General features: G+C 42.4%; 1 protein-coding gene across 1 annotated transcript; it reads left to right on the forward strand.

Annotated features, from left to right (window-relative positions):
- Positions 1 to 54: 54 nt before the first annotated feature.
- Positions 55 to 27,472, forward strand: PLEK (pleckstrin). Its single transcript, XM_052648885.1, has 9 exons — positions 55 to 103; positions 11,025 to 11,180; positions 11,416 to 11,597; positions 13,355 to 13,446; positions 15,681 to 15,865; positions 17,518 to 17,622; positions 23,398 to 23,481; positions 24,393 to 24,462; positions 25,819 to 27,472. The coding sequence occupies exons 1-9, from the start codon at positions 62 to 64 to the stop codon at positions 25,953 to 25,955; spliced, it is 1,053 nt and encodes a 350-aa protein (XP_052504845.1). The 5' UTR covers positions 55 to 61; the 3' UTR covers positions 25,956 to 27,472.

Consider the following 27,472-nt stretch of genomic DNA (forward strand, 5'->3'; position numbering starts at 1 on the left):
AGGAGAGTGAGCTTCCAAGACAACTCATCTGTGAGGGCACCCGGCTGTCTGTCCATCCGACATGGAGCCAAAGCGGATCAGGGAGGGCTATCTTGTGAAGAGGGTAAGCAAAGCGTCACCTGCAACAGTGACCCTGGGCATGGCCGGGGGAGGATTGGGGTCCAGCTTTGCACTTTCTGCCGCTGAAATAGGAGAGTACTGCAGGTTGTGGAAGGTTGTGGGGAGAAGCCAGTATGCATTCCACTGCCTTCTGGTTCTTAAAGGTGGAAGGTTCCACCCCAGGTGTCAGCATAGCTTGATTATGTGGGACTGAGAATTCCAGAATGCAGGGTCTGGAAATCCTTCATGATTTAGAACATCCTTTTCAAGAGTCATGCATGTGTGTTATGCCAGAAGACTCAAACTCTTCTGCTATAGAGGTTACTAGGAGAAACTACTCATTTGTTAGTTGAATTCTTCCTCCCCGCTTTTAATTTTTTTGGAAAGGAAGAAGAAGCGAATGATTAAAGATGAGCTGATATAGTGATACAGTAATGGTAGCTTATTTATCTTTTTTTTATTGGACTGAAATCTCTTTATTTGCAGTTCTTAGTGAATTTGTATAACATGCTGTTAAGATGGTAGGTAGATACACCATTTTAAAGGTTAAAAAATAGAGACAGGAGTTTACTCAAAAAAGCTTAGTTTCACTGGTTAAGCATCAGGAAACTGAATTTCATTAGCACTGCTGGTTTATGTTCTGATGGTGGGTGTGTGCTGTGTCATTGTGAATCTTCCCAGGAGGGTGAGTTCTCACGTAGGCTTGTTGGCATCCTGGGGACAACATCTTTATGAGCGAGTAACTCACACTGACCCAACTGAGCTGAGGGTGTTAGAAGTGAACCGAATTCAGTACATTCCTTTAGAGGCCCAGTTTTTTAATTGATGGAGTGCATAGTGGGACTTTGTTTAGGCCATTCATGGTTTAACCTGAATTTTAGCCTGAAGTGTTCTACTAAGAGGGGGTCAAACTGCTCACATTGCTGCCTGATTCCATTTTGATTTAAATCTAGAAGGGACCTTAGACCATCTGACCTCATTCCCTCATTTTCACAAGAGTAAGCTGAGACCCAGAAGCTGGTGACTGCTCAAAGTCACATGGCTGTGACAGTGTTGGGATCAGAAACTCACTCCCTGTCTCCTGGCACTGAGCCTGTCTCCAGCACATAGGGATTTTCAGAGTAAATTTCAGGGTAAACCCAATTAGGGTTCGTAATGTGTCTGTGGTTGTGAGAGTTACAAGTAGGTTCCGGAGAATAAATGAGCCCTCAGCTGGTATTCTGTCTTATTAGCCATATTTTGAAACATCCTTTGGAAAAGATGCACATATATCCACAGAGGTGTATGTAGATACTTGGCTGCTGCTGCTGCTGCTAAGTCGCTTCAGTCTTGTCCGACTCTGTGCAACCCCATAGGCGGCGCCCACCAGGCTCCCACCATCCCTGGGATTCTCCAGGCAAGAGCACTTTGCTGTAGGCCCTAATAATCTCTTTGAGAACCAGTAATAATTAGTGTTGCTATTTCTTTCCTGCTCGCTTAGGCTAGTATCCTGAAGAGCAGGTGAATGGAAACATTTTCTGCAAAGGTTTTCTGTTTGTTTTAAAAACAATTTAAGCACCTTGTAATTAAAATTGCTCTTATATTGTATACTTGTATTTTTAACTCTATAAATTAGTTTCTCAGAGAGAATAAGTGACTTGCCCATATCCAACAACTGATAAGAGGACGAAACCTGGGATTCAAACCCAGGCTTGCCTAACTGCAAAGCCTACCACCATCTCGTTGATCCCAGGCAGCCTTCTGAAAGGCAGGTTTCCCCCAGCTAAAGGGAGGTGAGATGAACTTTGCAGAGCCAGAGTGGGGCCTGGACAAATTGGACTCTGAGCAAGAGTGTGTACAGTGACCTCAACCTGTCTTTATCTCTGATTAGGGGGTTACTATAAGCATAAACATATTTTAGAGGTCCTTGAAAGCATACCACTGATTTGAATATGTTTGTAATCATAGCTTAAAAGAAGAGAGAGGAGCAGGTTATATGCAACCAATAACTTAGACTCCACCAAGTCATCTCCCAAATTAACCTCATTTCTGCACAATTTATGGAACCAACTGTTGTTTCTATGACAACCATTCCAGCCATCATGTTGAATGGCAGGACTGATCCAAAGAGTGTATTAGAAATTCAGATGGCCTGTGAGGCTGGGGAAAGCACAGGATAGGAGTGGTGAGAGAGAGGACAAGGGACTTTTTAAGGAAAGAAAATGGCTGCAAAAGACGGAAGCAGAAGGAGAAAAGCCAGGGACAAAACAGAGAGCAGGACTCAGTGGTCTCCAGCCAGCAATTCTTCCAGACCTTGTCTTCCAGATGCCATAAGATAATCCCTCATGATCTGTGCCCATTGAATTATCATTGTCAGAGTGTGGCCCTTACCTTGTAGCAGGAACAGATCTAACCATTTAATGCACTTTATGTACATATAACGGGTACAACTATTACCTTTACTTTATGGAAGAGGAAACTAAGATCTGACTCTCATGGATTGTAGCCTGCCATGCTCCTCTGTTCATGAGATTTCCCAGGCAAGAATACTGGAGTGGATTGCCATTTCCTTCTCCAGTGGATCTTCCTGATCCAGGAATTGAACCCACGTCTTCTGCATAAACAGGCAAATTCATTACCACTGAACCACCAGAAAGTAAGGTACAGAGAGGTAAAGGGCCTTGCCTAAGGTCACACAGCTATTAAGTGGCAGAGCTGGACTGGAACCCAGCAGTGTGATCCCAGTGTCACAGAAAGCCATGCCTAACCATGTTTTATGTGGCCCTCATGGGCTCACACTGCAGTGATTTTCTTTTCCAAAGTGCTGTTATTGTGATGGGTGGTACCCAGGAGAACATTAGGCCAGAATGACTTCACAGTGTTGCCTACAAAACTGTGTTATCTTATCTGCCTATACGGTTACCATTTTTTGAGCATCTACTATAAGCTGGATGTAAGTTATCAGCCCTTTAAGTGTATTATCTCATTTAATCTTTGTAGTAATGGGAAATTGGTACTGTATTATTTTCATTTTACAAGTGAGGAGACTAAGGTTTGGAAAAAATGAAATAACTTGCCTATGGTCATGTAACCCAGAAGAGACAAAGTTGAAATTTGAACCTAAATCCCTAAGACCCCAGAAACCATGCTGTTAAACATTTGTGTCATCTCTCTATTGCTAACATAATATGTTTTCAGTGAGAAACTGTCCAACCTGGAAAAGTTTATTTATATAAAAAAATATACCACTGAACAAATTAGTTTCCTTGCTTTCAAAGTATTCAAACAGGAACAAAATGACCATTGATTTGGGACATTACACCCATGATGTCATGGATCAGACTGGATGGCTAAATGATGCAATCCATGATGTAGCAGAAATAAGGACTTCATTGACTGTAACACAAACCTAAAACAACATTTCCCACGAGCATGGGAGAAGAGATGATACTGACTCACAGTTCTGCTTTAGTTCAATACATAGTTTTGACCATCAGATAGTTTTCCTTTGCAGTCTAGCTGTATGTCAACATGGGAAAAGAGAAGTTTGAGGAAAAGGAGAAGTGAAGGGAGGTGTCTGGGAGGGGGTTCCACACAAAATCAAGCTTCTCCACCTTCAGCAATGAGTCATGACTTCTTTCTGTGAAATTGTCCATGTGTAGGAAGGCTTGTCTCAGTTTGTGCATTATCACACTGACCTGGAGTTGCAGGTCAAGGTCACTCTCTCCCCGGTTAGACTATGAGCGTTTTGAGAGTAAAGATAGCATTTCGTTCATTTTTCTTTTTTACAACAGTACAAAGGCAAATGTCTGAAATGTGCAGGCTGCTTTATCATCATTTGTAGAGAAACCAATTAACAGGGCAAAGGCTAATAGAGTTTTGGCAAGAAAATACACTGGTCATAGCAAACACCCTCTTCCAACAACACAAGAAAAGACTCTACACATGGACATCTCCAGATGGTCAATATCAAAATCAGATTGATTATATTCTTTGCAGCCAAAGATGGAGAAGCTCTATACAGTCAGCAAAAACAAGACCGGGAGCTGACTGTGGCTCAGAGCATGAACTCCTTGTCAAATTCAGACTTCAAGTGAAGAAAGTAGGGAAGGCCTCTAGACTATTTAGGTATGACCTAAATCAAATCCCTGACAATTATATAGTGGAAGTAACAGATTTAAGGGACTAGATCTGATAGACAAAGTGCTTGAAGAACTATGGATGGAGGTTCATGACCTTGTATAGGAGGCAGCGATCAAAACCACGCCCAAGAAAAAGAAATGCAAAAGGCAAAATGGTTGTCTGAGGAGGCCTTACAAATAGCTGTGAATAGAAGAGAAAGTGAAAGTGAAGTCGCTCAGTCGTGTCCGACTCTGTCACCAGGCTCCTCCATCCATGGGATTCTCCAGGCAAGAATACTGGAGTGGGTTGCCATTTCCTTCTCCAGCAGATCTTCTCAACCCAGGGACTGAACCCAGGTCTCCCGGATTGCAGGCAGATGCTTTAACCTCTGAACCACCAGCTCAAATTGAATAGAAGAGAAGGGAAAGGCAAAGGAGAAAAGGAAAGATAAATCCATTTGAATGCAGAGTTCCAAAGAATAGCAAGGAGAGATAAGAAAGCCTTCCTCAGTGATCAATGCAAAGAAATAGAGGAAAACAACAGAATGGGAAAGACTAGAGATTGCTTCAAGAAAATTAGAGATACCAAGGGAACGTTTCATGCAAAGATGGGCTCAATAAAGGACAGAAATGGTATGAACCTAACAGAAGCAGAAGATATTAAGAAGAGGTGGCAAGAATACACAGAAGAACTATATAAAAAAGATCTTCATGACCCAGATAATTACTATGGTGTGATCACTCACCTAGACCCAGACATCTTGGAATGCGAAGTCGAGTGGGCCCTAGGAAGCATCACTATGAACAAACCTAGTGGAGGTGATGGAATTCCAGTTGAGCTATTTCAAATCCTGGAAGATGATGCTGTGAAAGTGTTGCATTCAATATGTCAGCAAATTTGGAAAACTCAGCAGTGGCCACAGGACTGGAAAAGGTCAGTTTTCATTCCAGTCCTTAAGAAAAGCAATGCCTAAGAATGCTCAAACTACCGCACAATTGCACTCATCTCACATGCTAGCAAAGTAATGCTCAAAATTCTCCAAGTTAGGCTTCAACAGTACATGAACCATGAACTTCCAGAAGTTCAAGCTGGATTTAGAAAAGGCAGAGGAACCAGAGATCAGATTACTAACACCCGCCAACATCCGGAGAAAAATAGTTGGGACTAGGAATTGGGGCAGAAAGCAAAGAAGAACTAAAGAGCCTCTTGATGAAAGTGAAAGAGGAGAGTGAAAAGCTGGCTTAAAATTCAACATTCAGAAAACTAAGATCATGGCATCTGGTCCCATCAATTCATGGCAAATAGATGGGGAAACAATGGAAACAAAGATAGACTTTATTTTTTTGGGCTCCAAAATCACTGCAGATTGTGCCTGCGGCCATGAAATTAAAAGACGCTTACTCCTTGGAAGAAAAGTTATGACCAACCTGATAGCATGTTAAAAAGCAGAGACGTTACTTTGCCAACAAAGGTCAGTCTAGTCAAAGCTATGATTTTTCCAGTAATCATGTATGGATGTAAGAATTGGACTATAAAGAAAGCTGAGCCCCAAAGAACTGGTGCTTTTGAACTGTGGTGTTGGAAAAGACTCTTCGGAATTCCTTGGACAGCAAGGAGATCCAACCCATCCATCCTAAAGGAAATCAATCCTGAGTATTCACTGGAAGGACTGATGGCTGAAGCTCAAACTCCAATACTTTGGCCAGTTGATGTGAAGAACTGACTCATTTGAAAAGAGCCTGATGCTGGGAAAGATTGAAGGCAGGAGAAGGGGACGACAGAGGATGAGATGGTTGGATGGCATCACCAACTCAATGGACATGAGTTTGAGTAAGCTCTGGGAGTTGGTGATGGACAGGGAAGGCTGGTGTGCTGCAGTCCATGGGGTCACAAAGAATAGGACACGACTGAGTGACTGAATTGAACTAAACTGTAGAGAAACTAAAATGTCAGGGGTTCATATTATAGTAACTTAAAAATTTTCTAATGAAGTCATTTTTAGACATTCATGTTAAGCAGGTTTTGAGGGTCTTGTATGGGTTGTTTTTTTATTGTTATTCTTGCAGATGAGGCCCAAGTGTTTAGATGAGGATAAGGAATTAGAAGACTAAAGGCACAATAGGGACAACAGGTTTTTGGAACAGATGTGTAGCATCTGAGAATTGAAAGGAATGTGAAGTATTTTGATAAGTATTGAATTGAACTTCTCATCTGTGGCCTGCATTTCTTTTACTAATCTGTTCACAAACACGCTAGAAGACCTCTTGTGCCAGGGAACTCACTAATTTGACTTTCTCCCATAAGTTATGCAACAAACTGTTTTTTTTTTCCTGAAACTTTCACCTGCTGGGACTTCAAAACAATTTAGTGTTTCACACCTCTGAAGACAGCCCTCATCTACTCTGTCTGTCCCCTTTTGAGCCCAAACTTGTGAGTTCCAATAATTCCCCAAGAGAGATGCCATTTTCTCTCTCTCTTTAAAAAAAATTTTCATTGGAGTATAGAACAGGCTTCACTTCATCTGCAACTTCGAGGTTTCCTGAGCTCAGTTTCATTCTCCAGTTATATCTATATGATTAGTCAATCAGTCGTGCCAGACTCTTTTGTGACCCCATGGACTGTAGCTCTCCAGGCTCCTCTGTGCATAGGATTTCCTAAGCAAGAATACTGGAGTGAGTTGCTATTTCCTTCTCCAGGGGATCTTCCCAACCCAGGGTTCGAACTAGTGTCTCTGGTGTCTCCTGCACGGCAGGTAAATTCTTTACCCACTGAGCCACCAGGAAAGCCCTGAGGCATATCTATAAACAGAATTACAGAAACTAGGTAGGTTTTATTGGGTGCTTATTATATTCTGGATATTGCCCTTAGCAATTTACATGGATTATTTTAGTTAATCTCCCAGTCATCCTAAGAAATAAGTAATAGCATTATTTCCATTTGCCAGATGTAGCAAATGAGGTTTAAACATTCCTCAAGGTCACATTCCTAGAATGAGGCAGAGCTGGGATTTGAGTTTGGGCCACCTGTCTCCATGGTCACTACTGGTTAGGCTCCATTTAAGGTTAGAACCTTTCTTACTTTCCTATGCTTCTATTTATATAGCCCACAATTGACTTCACTCATTTTGACATCCCACATCAAAATGCTGACTCATAGAGCTTCTTTTTGTCCTCCACACGCCAATTTCCCCAAATCTTCATATATTTTATAAATCTTTTAAAAAGACATATTAAAGAACAAGATTATATTTTATTTAATTTGCATTTGTTTGAATGCTGTGGAAGCAGTGCATTTTTACATTTCCTGACCCAGATGTTTCTTCTCTTGAAAATTGCCTGCTTATATCAGTGGCCCATCTAAAAAATTGATAGGGTTTGTATATTTCTTATTGATTCTAAAGGGTTAAAAATATATTAAGGATATTAATCTTTAATTATATGATAATTTGTTATAAATATCCACACCTTTTAACTTGTTTTTCAGTTGTTCAGCATTTTTGTTGTTATTGTTGCTGTTTATTCATTTGCTTTCTTACTGTACAAAAATTCAATTTTTTTATACGGTCAAGTATCTTGACCCTTAAGTTTTCTTCTTTTGGTGTCATTCAGTGTCAGACTTTTATGCATGAAACTAGCCATTTCCATGGTGCTGTATAGTGACTCACTTGGAAACTTTAAATTTGATTCAGCACCTAAAACCTGCTGGTTCTGACACGTAATTGTATAGATTTTGACCTATAATGGAAGAAAGCAGACATGTGCCACATATATATTTATTTATACGTATAAACCTTATATATGTACAGTATCATAAAACATATCTTTTATATATGATCATGCTATGATGTGATTTATGATTTAGATATGTTTTATGATTGATGGAGTCATAGTCAGACATGACTGAGTAACTAAGTACACACAAACACACACACACACACATGATTTTATACACACACACACACATATATGAGGTTATATATATATAGCTGGCTAAGTTACCTAAAAATTGATTTAGATTCCAATATGACTGAATGGCAACCCACTCCAGTATTCTTGCCTGGAAAATCCCATGGACAGAGAAGCCTGGTAGGCTACAGTCCATGGGGTCACAAGGAGTCGGACACGACTGAGTGACTTCACTTTCACATGACTGAAGTTTATGTGAGACCCAGAATGGAGATGGCATCTAAGAGGAAGTAGAAAGAACATGAAGTTGGGTGTCAGGAGACCTGGATTCTAATTTTGGTCTCACATTAACTGGTCGAGTATACCAGGCCCAGTTACTTAAACTAGCTTCAACTTTCTTACTTGTGTGATGAGGGTGATGGTAGGTGATACTAAAAGTCTTTCTAGCATGGACACTCTGTGATCACACTTCAGGGTTCGCTCTTGTGTGAGCACCAAGAGGGTTAAGGACAGAGAAGGGCAAATACAGGGATTGTGGAGGGGAAGTGCTGTCAGGTTACTCCAGGGAGAAGCTGGCAGATGCAGAGAGTGATGATCCAGAATTCCATCATCCTAACCTAAGTAGCCACTACCAAGCCTGGAAGAAAGTCCCTGCTTTATAAGCTCTCCAGGTTTCTCTTGCTTTTACCAAAGTCAGCCTCCTCAATGAACATAAAGGCCCCAAGTCCCAAATGACACCCTCCTCTGAGTGAGCAGACAGACCCTGAGGCTACATCTGACTTAGGAGTGCACAAGCTCATTTTGAACAGTTGGCTGCATAGTAGTTTTATTTAAACTGTCTACAGAAGGAATGCAGTGTTGGCTGACTTCTCATTTTATGCCAGTTCCAAGGTCAAAAGCCCTGAGTGACTCTGGCATTTATAAATCTTTGATAGGTGTGAAGTAGAATCTAAAATTTGAGCCTTGACAGGCATTTCGGCAGTCATCTGGTCCAACTTCTACCCCTAGCTCTGTGAGTAGATCTTTCACTAGTTTCAGATACTTGATTTTTTTAGACTTGTCTATGTATTTCCCTAAAAGCACATCTCAAATTTTAATATGTAGTGTCTGACCTTGCCCATTTTTTTTCAAATGGGAAATATCCAGTGTTAGCATGAATAGTTATTCTGCCTATACAGAAAAGAGATAGTGTGTTTTAATTAGTGTCATATTGTTAATTTATTTATTACTTTTCCCCAATTATTTTGAAAAATTTCAAACTCACAGAGAACTGGAAAAAATAGTGCCATTAGCTATATACTCTTTCCCTAGATTTATTAATTGTTAATGCATGGCTGCATTTGCCTTATCACTCCATATTCCTATATAAATATATACACATATTTTTTTGCTGAGATATTTGACAATAAGTTTCCGACATCTTGCTCCCTTGTGTCTAAGTGTATCAACATATATATTCTAAGAATTAGAACATTCTCCACAGTTTTCCTAATTGAATGTACCATATTGCTCTCCTGCCAGCCATGTATGGGAGCTCCAGTTACCATCTTTGGGAAGTCTTGCTTTTCTCAATCTTTCAGAAGTTTAGCCACTCCAGTGCGTGTGCAGAGGTATTTCATTGTGGTTTTAATCTCAGTGTCCGTGATGGATTGTGATATTGAACATATTTTCAGAGTCTTTTTGGATACCATCTCTAATGAAATGCCTCTTCCAGTTTTTTTCCCCTTAAAAAAAATAGATAATTTGTATTTTTTCTTATTGATTTGCAGGAGTGTTTTATATTCTGAATTTCTCTCCAGTAGATGTAAAACAGAAAGACATTTGATTGAAATTATTTCATGCGTTGGAATAGTGTCTGACCTAGCCCATTTTTTTTTAAAAAGGGAAATAATCCAGTGTTAGCATGAATAGTTATTCTGCCTGTACAGAAAAGAGATAGTATGTTTTAATTAGAAACTTTTTTTTTTCAGTAACTAAAACAAAGGAAACACTTGGACCGGCAAAATGATAGTTCCATGAGTATTTATCTTCATTGCATAAATAGTCTTCCTTTTGGGCAACTGGACCTTTATATAGAGGCTCTTGGTATTTTAAGATAAGCAGAAGGATCTTCTGGGAACTGGTTGATAATTCCATTTTTGTGATAGTCACGACAGGGTGACAATCAGGAGTTCAAAGATGAGAGGCAAAGAACCCTATTCTCTTCTTTTTCCAAAGTCCTCCTAAAGTACAGACAAGAAAGAGAGACTTCCTAGTCAGAATGGGTATCTGTTACTAAAGGCGCAGTTGGCAACAACCCAAACTGAAAACTTTTAAAGTACGAATTGACATGATAGCATCACGCTGGCATCAGAGACCGTTCTGAAAGTGATTTTCATCCCTCCTAGCCATGCCTATACACAAGGCTGTGCTCTGAGTCTCTTCTTGACATTCATACCCAGATAAAATCTGATTAGACCAAAGGATGGAAGTAAGTGGAGCTTCCATGCTGCCATTAATGGCACTTTTCCAGTGAGTCCAGCTTCAAGCACCAGCTACTATGCAGTCTGAGTTGGCACTTGAGGTAGATTCTTTTGCCATCCTTAAGTTGAACTGAAAACAATGGGCAGTGTTGGGAGCAGAAAATACACTGCAGAAAGTCAGTCTGAAATGCACAAGAAGGAGAGTTGAGATCCATACCATATTCCCTTGGTAATGGCCCAGGAGAGGCTTATGGGCTAATGATAGATGTGTATACATTTTATATTAAAAATTTTAAAGAAGTTCCAGAAGAATGGCATTCCCCTTCTCCCCTAGTCACACAAATGTGGATCTCCTGTATCCACACTGGCCAAAGTTAGGCTGTTTACCGAGCCCTGTGGCATCTGCAGAAGAGCTTTAGAAAACATCCTTACCCGAATCTTTCTGTTGGCATCACAGGGGAGCATGTTCAACTCTTGGAAACCCATGTGGGTTGTATTGTTAGAAGATGGAATTGAATTCTATAAGAAGAAGAGTGACAACAGCCCCAAGGGAATGATTCCCTTGAAAGGAAGCACTCTGACTAGCCCTTGTCAGGACTTTGGAAAAAGGATGGTGAGTTGATGTAATTAACTGTGATGAATACCTTGTCAGGCGCTGACCTTTGCATAGCCTACTAATTGAGCTCCCTGGGCCAGTCCCTCTCCCCACCACTCATCCTGAACCCTGGGCATTTGGGTCTTTCTTGGCTAAGCATTTCCAGAATAGGGTTGGCTCAACTCCTGTGCTTCATAAAAGCCCTCACCTCCTTGAAAGGAGTCATTCCTAATGGGATGTGTTTTGATTTCAGTTTGTGTTTAAGATTACTACGACCAAACAGCAGGACCACTTCTTCCAGGCAGCCTTCCTGGAGGAGAGAGATGCCTGGGTTCGGGACATCAAGAAGGCCACTAAATGCATTGAAGGAGGCCAGAAATTTGCGAGAAAATCCACCAGGAGATCCATTCGACTGCCAGAAACGATTGACTTAGGGTGACTTTCTATGTTTACTTTCCTTCACTCTTCCTTCCTTCCACCCCACTCCTTGAAGCAATCTCACAGCAGACCCTACTCCAAGGCCTGCTTTGGGCACCTTTGAAGGCTGTACACACCCTTACCAGTCCTTAGTACTTTCACTTGATGTACTAAGATGTTTACCTGGCTCTGAGGGAGTGATCATGGTGTCTCCAAAGCCTAACAGCTGAGGAGAGGAGGCATGGGAATTCCCTCATGTCTGTGTAATCTTTGCAGAGGGAGGGACAGGGAGAAGGAGAGATAGAGAAAAAGGAGGGAGGAGAGAAAGAGATAATACATCGTTGCATTTATAAAGTAGCTATAGTAAATTACTCTTGAAAGAAAGCTTTGGGATCTATACATAGGTAGGAAAAGATAGGAGCTATGTGTTCAAGCAGGTAAGGTTTTTCAAGTTCAAGTTCACATATTCAGCAGGAGTGAATATCTCTTCTAGGCAGAAACCATTTGTGCGCCAACCTAGCTTAGTGACCTCTGATGCTGACTGGTGATAGTTGACAGGTGATAGTTGTTGCCTAAAGGTTGATATCACTTAAGTCCCTTTCTTTAGGAATGTCTTTATTTTTTACTGGTTTTTGCTTTTATGTGGCATGTACCCTGTAACAGGAGCTCTGCCAGGAAGAATTTCATATTGACTACTTACAGCATCCATCCAGGATTCTGTTTACTAAATGCAGGGAGTCCCTAGGAGGAGAATAGAAAAAGCCCCATACACACCTAATGCAGGATTTGGCAGGTCATAGGAGTTTGATGAAGTTTGTACACTGAGCTTAGAGAGAATGACTGCTTTCTCTCACCAAGAAAGCTTTCTGGTAAAGACCCAAGAGGAGTTGCCTAGTCCAGCTGTAGCTGCTGGGTGGGTGGTCCAGTGATAGCATTTCTGGCCACAACTGTCAGAGCTAAGTGGGAATGATGTTTGTGCTACATGGAGCCACAAGACACACAAAATCGTTGCTTGCATTTTTTCTGATAAGGGTATCTTTATTATTCAAGGACAAAAATGCAAACATCTCACTATTTTGTTTAATCTCTTACAAATTCTAGGATAAAGAATAAGTTTAGTCAAAACATTCACTTTCTTGGGACTTCCTTGATGGTCCACTGGTTAAGACTTCACCTTCCAATGCCAGGGGTTTGATCCCTGTTTGTGGAGCTAAGATACCACATGCCTTGCAGCCAAAAAACTGAAATGTTAAAAAAAGAAGCAATATTGTAACAAATTCAATAAAGACTTTAAAAATGGTCCACATTAAAAAACAACAACAACACTTTAACCCCTTGTCACTCCCCCCTACACCCCACCAAAACACATTCACTTTCTTGGTGTCAAATGTCTACACCAGATGGTCTCTTAAAGGGCACAAAGAGCTGGGACATGACTATTGAGGCCTGAGAACCTTTAACCTTTGACACCTAACTGGGGACAATTCTCCATCTCAGATACTAAAAGTTAAATCAACAGAATTTAGTGAATTGAAGAGCTATTAAATACCTTCCCAGTACATTTTGCTGAATGCCGTGCAGGTTGCAGAGTTCATGCAAGTATGAGCTCTGCCTTCTAATGACCTACTTATGATCCAGTGGAGAGATTAGGCTCAGGTTTCACCTGGGGACGGGGAAGCCTGTACTCAGGGCCAGCCCCTCCAAGCTGGCGAGTCCCAGAGAGGACTGGCCATGCTGAACCGCTCCTGCTCATCCATGTGTTTTCATCTGTGCAGTGCCTTGTATTTGTCTATGAAAGACACTGAAAAAGGAGTAAAAGAACTGAACCTAGAGAAGGACAAGAAGATTTTCAATCACTGCTTCACAGGTAAAAGGCCTTGTGGGTCTGATGTGGGGCTTCTGGGGCAGGCAATATGGAGGTCTCGCTCAGCCTTGAGTGTGTGTAGGGGGGTGTGGAGCGAGGTGGGGGGGTTTGGTGTCATGGAACACAGACCGATGTACATTATCATTGGACTTCCCCAGCATGGAAAGAGAAAGAAAGGTAGGCCCATACTTTGTGGTTCAAGGTAAAATCTTATAAGTTCTAGCTATATCAATCAAAGGGTCATTTTTTTGCCAGAAAATGGCAGGATGTTGAAATAGACACAGAGTTGAGCAAGATGATAAATAAGAATCAAGACACCTAATGTTAGATTTAAGTGACAAATTAGGGATGTCTGAGGCTGAAGGCAATGGCACCCCACTCCAGTACTCTTGCCTGGAAAATCCCATGGACGGAGGAGCCTGGAGGGCTGCAGTCCATGGGGTCGCTGAGGGACAGACACGACTGAGCAACTTCACTTTCACTTTTCACTTTCATGCATTGGAGAAGGAAATGGCAACCCACTCCAGTGTTCTTGCCTGGAGAATCCCAGGGACGGGGGAGCCTGGTGGGCTGCCGTCCATAGGGTCACACAGAGTCGGACACAACTGAAGCGACTTAGCAGCAGCAGCAGCAGCAGAGGCTGCATAGTGTTCTGTTGTTGTTCAGTTGCTAAGTCGTGTCTGACCCTCTGTGACCCCATGGACTGTAACATGCTAGGCTCCCCTATCCTTCACTATCTCCCAGAGTTCGCTCAAATTCATGTCCAATGAGTCATTCTTAAAAGAGGTCTGTACTTACCTCCCTACCTCTTTTACAGGGTCACTGCAAGGATTAAAAGCAGAAATGCAGTATTAATTAGTTTTTCCTTCCAGAGAAAGAAAACTGGGCAAAGCCTTTTGTATATGAAATTCATGAAAGGTGCTCTTATCAACTAACTGCTTGCATTCTTGTTTCAAAGATGGTATACCTTACTGCTTTGATGACCTGGGGCCTCTTAAGTTGGCTCTTTGGTTGGCTATATTTGTACAGTATATATTGTAGAGCACAGGGAACTATACTCAGTATTTTGTAATAACGTATATTTAATAACAAATATATATAAAATATATATAAATGTTTGAAAGAAATTTGTTTTATTTATTTACTTTTATTGAAGTATGGTTGAGTTACAATATTGTGTTAGTTTTAGATGTATACATACACACACACTCATATATATATTCTTTTTCAGATTCTTTTCCCTTGTATGTTATTACAAAATACTGAGTATAGTCCTCTGTGCTATACAATAGGTCCTTGTTGGTTGTACAAAATATTTTTAATACAGAGCTTCATTGTAGACTGCAGTTGGTGGGTCAATTTCATTTTATTCTCCTCACAGTCCTCCCTTGATTCAGAAGGCTGATTGAATGACTTCTCAAGGTCCCTGCTAGACCCTGCAAAGGTGTGCCATTTGATGTAAGGAATGGCATAAAATTCTAAATTAGGACATACACATACTAGCACATGTTGTTTTCTGCTTAAAAACTTGCAACAGCTCCTCACTGCCAAATTCTTAATGTACCATCAAAGCTCTCCCCACCCACCCCATGTCTTCCTCTCTCTCCTCTTCTTTTGTCCTCTTCCCACCAGCCCCCAGCAGGGATCCCTCATGCCTGTTTGAGTCTGTTCACACTGCTGCTCCCTCAGCTCCTGGTCCCCCCTTGGCCTCTGCCTAAGCAAATGCTTGATAAACATTGTCACTTCCTCTGTGAAACAATACCCATTGCCCCACCCACCCCTCCACGCCTTTCTGCAGATTTGACCCAGCAGCTCCACTGTGCTGACCCCACAGCAAGGCACTTGTTACACACTTACTCATTACCCAGATCTTCCTTTTAGACGACCCCCCCTACCCCTGCGCCCCCCGCCCCCCACCGGGGCCTCTCCAATAGCCATTGCTGAACTTAGCTCTCAGCAGAAGTTCTGGGTCATTAATGGAAGAAATGAGTGGGTTAGTAAAAAGCAATTTCTTTACACATGCATTGCTCCTTAAGGAGCATGTAGATGTTTTTTAAAACTGTTTACATGGTTCCTTTTGTTTCCAGGTATCTATCTCAATAATTTCATTTTTCCTTCTTGGAGTAACAGGGAAGATGAAACAAGTAAGACACCTGGGTGCTCTGCAGCTCTCTAGGGAAACTGTGCCTTGTTCTTTGAAAAAGAGAGTTAACCTTCTTTCTGATGGTCCCATCCAGGTAACTGTGTCATTGACTGGCTTGTTTCCAATAAATCTGTTCGGAACCGCCAGGAAGGCCTTGTGATCGCCTCCTCCTTGCTCAACGAAGGGTACCTGCAGCCCGCTGGAGACCTCTCCAAGAATGCGGTGGATGGGACGGCTGAAAACCCTTTCCTGGACAACGCTGATGCCTTCTACTACTTTGTGAGTGAGGGAGCTACCCATCTACTCCTCCAGGCATGGGGGTGGACCTGGGTGGGTTCTAGGTTGATTTCAGTTCCTCTCTGCTGATGTGAAAGAAAGCACCTGTCCCTCTAGCTTTGGTCCATGTCCTTGACTTGACAGCTGTCCCTCTCCATAATGCCTATCACATCCAGTAAGTTAGTCTAAAGGAAAATATGGTTTACTTGAATAGTTTTCTTATTTTTGTTTAAAAATTTGCTATATTTATTTCTATTTTAAGCAAGAATTTCTTTTGTAAAGCTTATTAGGCCCCAGTACATGCCAGGTGGGGGCTTCCCTGGTGGCTCAGCGATAAAGAATCTGCCTGCCAATGCAGGAGATGAGGGTTCATCCCTGGGTCAGGAAGATCCCCTGGAGAAGGAAATGGCAACCCACTCCAGTATTCTTGCCTGGGAAATCCCAAGGACAGAGGAGCCTGGTGAGCTACAGTCTATGGGGTCATTAAGAGTTGGATTTGACTTAGGGACTGAGAACATGTCAGGCACCCATTTAATCAAAGTTGATCCAGTAGTGGAAGGAAAAATAACAGGCAAAATTATGGCCCCTGGGAGTCCAAATATACATTGAAATATGTGACTCAATACAAAGTATGTGCATCCTTATTCCTTCTCTCTGTCATCATGGGCACCTCCAGTGGCATGCTTCCCACAGACGGGAAACACTGTATGGTACAACATGGACTTAATCTTGGGTCACATGAACATCTGGCAACAGTGGATTTCTAGGGGGATTCTGGCAATTTTGTTTGTATTTGGGGTCAGAGCACAAAAGTAAGGAAGCTACTTATAAAAATGAAGTGAATGTACCAAAGAGAGTTTCATTTCACTTTGGGGAAGTTCCTCTGTCAGAATTTTTTTTTTTTTTTTCAGAATTTCAACCTGGTTGTTTATAGCTATTTAAATGTAGGACTCTAAAAAAAAAAGTAGGTCTAAAAATACCGAGCACAGTGGCTTGTGTGATTCATTGGTCTTGTTTAGCTGAGCGAGGCCCAGTTCCTGCCTGAATTCAAAGGATGTGGCTGGACCTGAGCTCTTGGTTTCTTAAAGTTGGGGAGCTGAGTGGCAGGGGGCATATGGAGGTTATGTTGTATGCACAGTGTCTTATAAACCAGCCAGCTCACTTTCAGTGGTGTGGCCATGAGGTCCCCAGAGAAGGAAGGCTTTGAAGGGAGAGCTGTGCTGAGCTAGACTTCCAGTACAGCTTGGGGAACCCAGGAAAATGAAAGTATATTGACAAGATCATACTTGCATGGAGACAAGGGAGCATCTAGCAACAAGAAATAACCATCCAGATGGGACTTCCCTGGTGGCCCAGCGGTCAAGACTCTGTGCTTCGACTGCAGGGAGTTCTGGTTTGATCCCTTGTTGGGCAACTAAGATCCCACATGCTGCGTGGTGCAGCCAAAAGAAAAAAAGAAGAAATAGAAATAAGCATCTAGAAACAAGAAAAGTGGGGAGGGGAAACAAGCTAACCAAGGATAACCTTTAACATTCAGGTTGGGATGTGAGTCACAGGGAGAAGGAGTGGCTAGAGGGAAGAGGGAGATGAAGGTGGTATAATTAGCACTATGCCTAAGACTGGAAAAATAAACTGGTTCTTTGGTTCCCCAACAGCCAGACAGTGGGTTCTTCTGTGAAGAGAATTCCAGTGATGATGATGTGATTTTGAAAGAAGAATTCAGAGGAGTCATTATCAAGCAGGGATGTTTACTGAAGCAGGTGAGTGGTCACTATATTCTACCCTAGGCTTTCTCCCTAATCATGCCCTTTGTATTTTATAGGATCAAATAGTGCTTTGTATTCTATAGGATCAAATGGTATGTTGTTTGTTTGGTGAATAGTCAGCTAGAGAATGAAACTGACCTAGTGGAAGAGAGACAGATGGTTAAGTAGATGATCAAAGTGGCATTAGGTCAGGAGGATTGTGGCAGGCAGGGCAGAAGCACCTAAAAATAGGGAAATTTCTATCCATGTTTCAGGAAAATGCTGACCTTTTCATTAGTTGGAGGATATCAGTTGGCAAAGAGATGCCATCCAAAAGACAGAGATGTTTCACAATGAAAGTTCTTCCACTGGCCTATCCTTCCTCCCTACAAAGTAACCAGGAAATAGAAACAAGCTGCACCCAGAAGAGAAGCATCATAAACCACTGAGAGCAAGGAAGTACCATTCCAGACTGTGGGTAGGTCACAGTGAGACCATACCCAGGCCAGCTCTGCAGGAGCAGCAAAAGATGAAGGTCAAGTCCAGTGAGAGGGCATAGACTCAGTCATTGTCAGGTATCATCAGGTACCGGCCACTGTCAGTCTGGGAGACAGGGGCTGGGCTGAGCTGAAGAGCTCTGGTCAGTTACCAAGTGCAAAGGCATGGGACACCAAGAGGTAAGAGAACCCAGTGGCTGGAGCTGAGTGAGGAAGCCAGGGTCAGCACCTGGTAGAGAAGACGCAATTGGAAAACAGGAATATTCAGAGTGAAACAACTGATGCTAGTATATGTTGTCATAGAAGCCTAAGTTGCTTTATGAGGCCAAGGTCTTGCCCCTTGTGACTGTGCCATGAGCTGTCTCAGAGGCACTGCTCTGTATATGTTAATAAAAGAGAGGATCTGGCTGCTGCAAGATTTCTGTGCATTGTGTATAGATCTCATGGGACTGAGAGATTTGACTTATCTCATGATAGAAGCCTGAACTTCTGAGTAAAGAGGGAAGAACCAAAGTTGAGCATATATTTGCCTTTAAAAAGGAGAACTTTGGGTTGACTAAGTATAGATAGAGATTTTTGAGTTTCACTAGAAGTAGAGCATTAATGTGGAAAACTTACCTTCACATTATATTTTGAGAGAACATGGTCCTAAGAAATAAAAAAGCCATAGTTAAGAAAGAATTCCAGACTATTCTCATAACTTGGATGCCCACTGACTAGATTAAAGAATGAGCAAAGGAGCAGGGTCAGCCTTACACAGGGCAGGTTCTGGAGGTTGCCCGCAGGCAGAGTTTGCACATCACCTGCTTCCTCATTGGTTCTGAAAACTGTTTGTATGTATATGGCTCTGGTCATAGGCTGTTAAGGCAGGAGTCACTTGGAAAGGAGTTTCACTATTTCCTTATGATGTCTTCTATAATTCTATGCCACTATCAGCCATGAATGACTTTTCTGGACTTAGTTGATCTGACAAGCCTTAATTTAGAGTGGATCCCTGAGAAAACTGAACATGAAGATTGAACAGGGATAGATGAAGTCCAGGCTGGACTGGAGTGAGGTCTGGGCAAAGAATGCAATGGAGATGCTGGATGGTCAAAAGTCGGCTGAGGGTTGTGGTCTGTGTGTGTTGAAAGTGGTGGGACTAGTAGGCTTACTCTTCTATTTTTCTTCAGCTTCTTTACATGGCCTTTGATAGGTACAGGTCAGCCTTCAATAGCTCAGGTGGTGTACATTTGAATCCTCCAGGGATCTGTTAAAATTGTACCCCAGGCCAGTTAAATCAGAGTCTCTGTATGTTACAGGTCCCCAAGAGGTTCTGGTGTGTGGCCAATGTAAAGAATTACAGAGCTAACCATTTTCTTAAAAGTTAGTTTATCAAAATATTATCAAAATATCACTGTTTAAATAGTCATAAACCTCCTTGTAACATGAAGAAAACAATATTTTTTCAATCAGGAATTTTGTTCTTTTTCAATATTCCCCCCACCTCTAATTTTTAGGGGAGGGAGAGGGAAGAAAAACCTCTTCTACTTGAATTGATAGTCCCCCTTTAATGTTTCCCGTCCCTTATCTCAGTGGTTTATAATCCTAGCTCATAGCAGGATCATCTGAGAGATTTTTGAAAGTCTTTTTAAGTACCAAAGAAACTAATCAACCCTATGGCCTCTGTTGTGAGTTAGCCCAGGTTACCTGGTAGAAGCCTTATCTCAAAAAAGGGCACCTGTGCTCCACACTTCATAGGTGGGAAGTAGATGCATCCACTTGGGGGTCAGTCCCTACCCTCATTCTACCCCCTTCATTGGTTCCAGAGGCCTTGATTTTGTTTGGGGGACATAGCCAGTTTGAGGATGAATGATACTGGATTATATTCAGCATAATCCTTTTTATATAATTCATACTGTGACTATGATGAATAAAATACCTCATTTCTTAACCACATGTAGATTCTTTGATGAGAAAGGACAGTGTGTTATACATAGTTTTCTTGTATCTGCTGCAGAGTTCAGCATCCTTCTTAGTCTGTAATAGACAACAAACATTTTTAGAGTGAATTAAGTTGAATGTAAGTGCACCCGTTCCTCAGTACCCACAGAGGACTGGTTCTAGGACCTGCCATGGATACTGAAATCTATGGATGCTCAAGTCCGTTATATAAAATGGTGTTGCACAAAGAAGATGTTGACAGAGCAGCAACAATTCTTGGAAACCCCAGCTGTGCATGCGTTCCTTAAAGTGCCTCAGGAAACACTCATCGTGTGCCAGTGAGGACCTCAAGACAATGTGGTGGTTGGCGAGGCCTGGCTGATTTCACATCCTCCTGTGCCTTCCTCTTCCACTGACTCCTGAGTGCTTGATACTCACCCAGTGATTGTGTAAGAGAACATGATTTGCATGCCTGTAGATCTGGAGAATATGGTGTGGGGCAGCAACCTTACTGTTCTTAGCCTATGGGTAACACCAATTAAGGCAAAGAGCAGGGACTCGTAACAAGAAATTTAGAAGCTGATGCTTTGCAAAAGCCATATAATGTTGCAGATAGAAATATTCTGTTTTCTCCCATATGACTCTGTGGTGTTCTTGGCTCCATCCTTCAGGCAAGTAGAGTGTTCTTTGGAGATGAGCTCCTTGACCAAATGCTCTGCCAAATAACTTAAACCCATTCTTGAAAGTGCTCTGACCTGGTGTTATGAAGGAGACATCGTTTGCTAAAATCACAGACGTTCCATTGCTTCCTATACAAACACAGTGAAACACTTTGGAAGCTTTCTGTATGTGTCTCTTAATACGCGGTGCTTCAGAAATAACACAGAATATTCTTCATGTTGGCAACATGGAAACTATATATTTTCTAATTTAATATTTTTAACTTCTGGAGTTAAAAGTCGCTTGAATTTACTGTAGGAAACCATAGAATCAGGCTTAGCACAACATTTTAAACAGCTACTATCAGCTAATTGAAATAGCTGGGTAATTCAAGGCAATTACAAACATAAGAATTGGCTCCCACATGCCAGGCGCAGTGCTGGGCATGGGAGGAACAAAGAGAAACAGACACAAATCCTGCCTCAAAACCCACAGTCTAGACAATGTCAGTGTTTGACATTGGAAGAGTCAATGGTTCTCTAGGGAAGGGCCAAGTCCTGTTCTTCCTCATTGTGTCTGTAACAATCACTACTGCTTCCAATTTCCATTGCTGCTCCCTGTTGTTCAGTTCAGTTCAGTCGCTCAGTCGTGTCCGACTCTTTGCAACCCCATGAATTGCAGCACGCCAGGCCTCCCTGTCCATCACCAACTCCCGGAGTTCACTCAGACTCACGTCCATCGAGTCGGTGATGCCATCCAGCCATCTCGTCCTCTGTCGTCCCCTTCTCCTCCTGCCCCCAATCTCTCCCAGCATCAGAGTCTTTTCCAATGAGTCAACTCTTTGCATCAGGTGGCCAAAGTGCTGGAGTTTCAGCTTCAGCATCATTCCCTCCAAAGAAATCCCAGGGCTGGTCTCCTTCAGAATGGACTGGTTGGATCTCCTTGCAGTCCAAGGGACTCTCAAGAGTCTTCTCCAACACCACACTTCAAAAGCATCAATTCTTCGGGGCTCAGCTTTCTTCACAGTCCAACTCTCACATCCATACATGACTACAGGAAAAACCATAGCCTTGACTAGACGGACCTTAGTTGGCAAAGTAATGTCTCTGCTTTAGAATATGCTATCTAGGTTGGTCATAACTTTTCTTCCAAGGAGTAAGTGTCTTTTAATTTCATGGCTGCAGTCACCATCTGCAGTGATTTTGGAGCCCCAAAAATAAAGTCTGACACTGTTCCCACTGTTTCCCCATCTATTTCCCATGAAGTAATGGGACCGGATGCCATGATCTTCATTTTCTGAATGTTGAGCTTTAAGCAAACTTTTTCACTCTCCTCTTTCACTTTCAAGAGGCTTTTTAGTTCCTCTTCACTTTCTGCCATAAGGGTGGTGTCATCTGCATATCTGAGGTTATTGATATTTTCTCCCAGCAATCTTGCTAATTTTTGCTGGGATTGTTGTAATCATTTCTTGATGGTTTTCTTTCTACCTTATTCTATTTCCCCTGGCTTTATCTTTAACCCCTAGCTGATCCATCCTGTATGTTGTCACCATATTAATCTTCCTAAAATGTTACAGTAATCTTTTTGCTTCCAACTCAAAAGCTGTCAGTGACAACAACCCCTGTGTCTTATTTTTACTGTCTCCTTCCACTTTTCCAAACTTGCCTCTGCTATACCTGCCTTCTAGCCTGATGGTCTTACTCATCAGGGTCTGAATATGCCTTAGACTTTCCCACCACTGCTTTTTTGTTGTCAATGGTCTTCCCACCTCTTTCCCACCCGTCTAACTCCTGTGTGTCCCACATGGATAAGTGAAGGTTTTTATGAGGCTCTCTTTGACATGCCAAACCACAATTATATATCTTTCATTTAAATCCTTTGAAACTAGGACCTACTGAATAGCACAGGGAACTATACTCAATACATAGGGAACTATATTCAATATCTTGTAATAATCTATAATGGAAAAGTATCTAAAAAAGAATAATATACGTGTGTGTGTGTGTATAACTGAATCACTTTGCTGTATACCGGAAACTAACACAACATTGTAAATCAACTGTATTTCAATGAAAAAAAAACCTCAAATGAAGTTTCCAAATAATAAATAGTAAATTTAAAAAATCCTTTGAATCTGTATATATAGAATCTAGAAAAATGGTACTGAAGAATTTATTTGCAGGGCAGCAGTGGAGAAACAGACAGAGAATAGACTTATGGACATGGGGAGAGGGGAGGAGAGGGTGAGATGAATGGAGAGGGTACCATGGAAATTTACATTACCATATGTAAAATAAAATGAAAAATCCTTTGAAAAACTCTTATCTATAAAGATTATGTGATTTGGACATTTGCTATTTTATATTTCCACATAGATTATAAACTTTTTGAAGAGCAGGGCCATGTCTTAAATCTCTTGATAGCCCCACATTACCTAACGTGCTTACATAGTGCTGTCTTGTATGATGCTAAAGCTGCAAGATGATCTTAGAAATAATTTAACCCACAATTTAATAACATCTAAATTGTTCATTGGTTCTAGTGCTATCTCCGACAAGGCCTGGGTTGTGACCTGAATTCTCCTGGAGATAGAATGTCATCTTTTTTTTTTTCTTCTTTCAATTCAACAAGACTTATCCTGTAGGGACTATGTGTACTGAGTGAGACTAAAAACTTATCCTTCCTTTTTCTATGTTGATCCTGGATATAGGGCCATAGGCGGAAGAACTGGAAAGTGAGGAAGTTCATTCTGAGAGAAGACCCTGCCTATTTGCATTACTACGACCCTGCTGGGGTGAGAAACTGTGCTCCATAAACCCTCCCAGTAGAAGCTTGCTCTGCTCCTAATCATGGGGCTGCCACGGACCTTCCTGCTCTGCTCCCTTCATCTTCACCCTCCCTCTTCTTTTTCGTCATCCTCCTCTACCTTTTCTTTTTCTTTTTTTTCACACAACAGTAGGAAACAAATTTATTCAAGTTCCCATAGACTACAAACCCTCCTCTACCTTTTCCAACCCCTTCTTATTGCAAAGATCTGAGACCTTAGGCTTTGAGGCCAGCAGAATCTCAGGGGATGGAAGAAAATATCATTATATGGTCATTTATTTGATCAACACAACATAACTTTTTATTATTTATCCCAAGATGATATTTTCAGAGGAACTCAACCAACTCAACACTGTGCTCTGGGTTTAATGTGCAAAAAAGTGATAATTCCTCTTCTAGGCCTATTTTGATGAGAGCATTTTTTGAGCCCAACCGTTTAGGCTGTTGACTATTCAGAAGAGGGCTTTTTCCTTAATAAGTTGAGTCATGTCCATCTGGGTTGGGTCCTCAGCTTCTGCAGGGCTCTCTTGATTACCTCCTATGAGGGTTCTACTACTATGTCTGTTGCCTGGGGCCAAAGGACTCTGGAAACACCTGGCCATTCTCCGGCAGGAAGATGATTCGGCTTCCCTACCTCCCCCAGCTGTCACTTTCCTCCAGATGTGAAGCTCAGGTTGACTTGCATCTCCTCATCCAGCTCCCCACTTCCCCGCTGTGTGAAGTGGGAAGAGGGGTGGAGGATCCAGAACGGGTTCCCTTTAATCTCCTTCCGCTCTTCTTTAAACCACAGTGAGTCTGTGTGGCTTTTGCACCCAGAGGATCAAGTATACGCCTATATTTTACTTTGGAAACATAATGAAGGACTCCTTTCTCCTTTAGGGGGAAGATCCCTTGGGAGCGATTCGCTTGAGAGGCTGTGTGGTGACCTCAGTGGAGAGCAACCCAGATGGTAAGAATGAATTTTGAGGGGAGAGAGGTGTGTCTCCCCGGGCTCCCTCCCACACCTGTGCACCCTGAGCCAACAGCAACCACTCCCTCACTTACTCCCTTACCCAGCCATGAACGAGTTCACTGTCTGCAAACTCCAGAGAGACCCAAAGCTGTTCTCTCTCAACTGCTGTCCTGGCTCTCTGGGTCTTGGGGAGCTGTAGTGGTTTTGTGGATGCCTTGAATAAATCCTAGCACAGTGCTGAGAAAAACCTGTCACCTCAGAATCGGCTTGGGTGGGGAGACTTTTTACCTCCTCATGCCTGTGATGGAGCCCAACATTCCTCAAAGTGCACCTTTACAGAACAGGAAATGCCCCACAACAAGAGGAACATTCGTGCCGGGAGGCAGTGTGGGGAACAGGAAGTGCTCTGGGGTTATGTTAGTTAGGGGCACAACTTTGAGTGAGTTGCCTAACTAATCTGGGTTTTGGTTCCTTCTCGGAGAATGGGACTCCTTCTCGGAGTCCTACCAGCTGACCCTTGGGTCCTGATCACAAGTCTATGACTTGGTGATGAAACGACCGTCTTCTCAGGTGTGGGAATGAGTGAGTAGTGTCAGCAGGAAGATGCGGTTCAGACCCCCAGACCCTGGTTTCTCTTGTCATGTTGGGCCAGTGATGCTACAGAGGGGGACTGGAAATGCTGCAGCTGCAGGTGCCTAGATTTTAACTATTCCTGGATCTGCTCCCTCCTGTCTCCCCTTGGAGTCATCCTTCACTGTCAGGGTGGGCAGTGTGCTTCTTGTTGATCTGAGATGGATGTGTTTTGAGTCTTGTCACAATATCGGCCAGTTTTCTGCCTTCTGATCTTTCAGTAGAGATGCTGACTTAGCGCTTGATAAAAACTAGTTTAGACTACACTGATGGGACCAGTGGCGCATCTTTTTTTTTTTTAATTTCTTTTTTAAGAAAACTAATATTGAGGTCAGCTTTTGATTTATATTTTGAGTGGAGGAAAGGTACTCACTGGACACTATTACAGGTTACTCATTATACACTGTGTGCAAAAATGAGAAATTTAGTTTGCTTATAAAAGAAAATGTTTCTCCTTGAGTGTTTTACTTACTTCTTAAACACACAAACACAATCATACTACATACCGGTCTGTGTAAGTACTATATATATATACACACACACATATATATATAAATCATACATATATAAATGTACAAGCATACAATAATGGTAAGTTTGAAAATCACATTTAATTTCCTTAGAACACTTGGAAAATGGGGATTTCATTGCTTGTAGAAGGAGGGCAAGCTAGGTGGCTTTTCTGGTGCCCATGCTCACTGTCATCACTTTCTCTCTCACCAGGCAAGAAGAGTGAAGAAGAGAACCTCTTTGAGATCATCACGGCTGATGAAGTTCACTATTTCCTGCAAGCAGCCACCCCCAAGGAGCGCATTGAGTGGATCAAAGCCATCCAGGTGGCCTCCCGGACGGGGAAGTGAAGACACTCCCTCCCAAGGGAACCACATGGATAAGCTCAGTCCAGGGCCTGGCCACATCTGCAACAGAAGACCCAAGGGTGGGATATTGTCATCCTCGGGGGTCCTGGATGTAACTAACCACATGCTGCATGGTGTCCACCCACACTGACCACATCACTCGCTGAAGACTCTCTGCCACTCTCTGTGTTCCCTGGGCAGACAATGCCAAGCTGTGTGGCCTAGGGACGTTGCTTACCCTCTCAGGCCTCAGGTTCCTCCTCTGGAAAATGAAGGAGTTGAACTAGGGGAGACCTGTCCTCCCTAGCTTCAAAAGCCTGCCAGTCTAATACCCATGGCAGGGCAGCTGGAGTCCCTCCATGACCAGGTCTTGGCCTTCAGAACCTGAAACAACTGTTCCCTTTAAAGCCATTGCCCATCTCTACTAAGAGCATTAGCATAAACCTCTTTTGTTCCCTTTTGCTGCCTTCCCCTGCTCTTGGCACAAGTTCATGTATCAATACCAAGGAGAACCCTCTTCTTCCTTCTTTGTCTTCACCAGAAACTTCCCGACAGCCAGTACTGCAGTGGTGGTTTTTAGCTTGAAGCCTTGTGACTTCAGTCTGGAAAGTTTTGTCTTCTGAGAAAAAGACCTGAGGAAGCTAGGAGTAGCTGAGGGTCCTCTCCTCTCCCTGAGGCCTCCCAGAGCAGGTGTGTTGCACTCTACTGGGGGCTGGTCAGACAAGAAGCTATCTTTGCCTCTTTCCAGAGAGCATTTCTAATTTGGAGCAGGAACTCCAAATCTGTGAGATTCTGTTTCATTTGAGTGTTTACAGAAAAAAGTGGCCAGAGGGGTTTTCTCTATGGGGTCTCTGCTTGGGTGAGGGGGCTGGACAGCTGCCTGATTGAAATGTCCCTGCCCCCCACTTCAGCTCTAGAGGGTGGAGGGCCTAGATCACAGGCCAGCTGATGGGATGATGAGTTTATACAAAGACAGCTCTGAAAGGACTTAGGTTTAGCTTACAAATGGAGGTGGCCGTCACATCACACCGTGCCTTCAGTGCTGGAGTTGTTGAGATTGTGGTCATGCCTTAAAGCGTGTGCTTTAAGCACAAGCTGTCCCATCTCCTGCTTGGCCAACAAGGGGCCTCATGGGCCCATCATCATTCAGAGGGGTCTGATCTAGATTCAGATTGTGTACCTGTTTCCAGTTTTTTTATTTTTTTTATCCTGTCTGCCAACTAATGATTCTAAACCAAAATTGAGAAAGAAATTAAATATGTTTGTGATGGTGTATTTTCCAACTTTCAATGTTTAATTTTAAGGCCCTAGTGAGGAAAGAAGAGTAGAAAGTTCTTGATTTTAGCAGCTCCTTCTCCCCTCCTCCAATTCCACACAATATCCTTGAGGCTACTCTTACCCCCAGATTGTTTTCTCATTGGCCAAGAGGTGAAAGACTGCCCTTTCTGTGATTCTTTAGTAAACTGTATTAGAACATGCACAGTAGTTTTCTACATTCAGTGTTAGATGTATTTATTAAC

Source organism: Budorcas taxicolor, chromosome 11 (assembly GCF_023091745.1).
Source record: "Budorcas taxicolor isolate Tak-1 chromosome 11, Takin1.1, whole genome shotgun sequence".
NCBI classification, from domain to species: Eukaryota; Metazoa; Chordata; class Mammalia; order Artiodactyla; family Bovidae; genus Budorcas; species Budorcas taxicolor.

Excerpts from the sequence above, each read along its gene's own strand:
- PLEK (XM_052648885.1), top strand. The coding sequence starts at position 62 with ATGGAGCCAAAGCGGATCAGGGAGGGCTATCTTGTGAAGAGG. Across the intron at positions 104-11,024 it reads AGGGCTATCTTGTGAAGAGG|GGGAGCATGTTCAACTCTTG; the intron begins GTAAGCAAAGCG and ends TTGGCATCACAG. Across the intron at positions 24,463-25,818 it reads AGTGGAGAGCAACCCAGATG|GCAAGAAGAGTGAAGAAGAG; the intron begins GTAAGAATGAAT and ends CTCTCTCACCAG.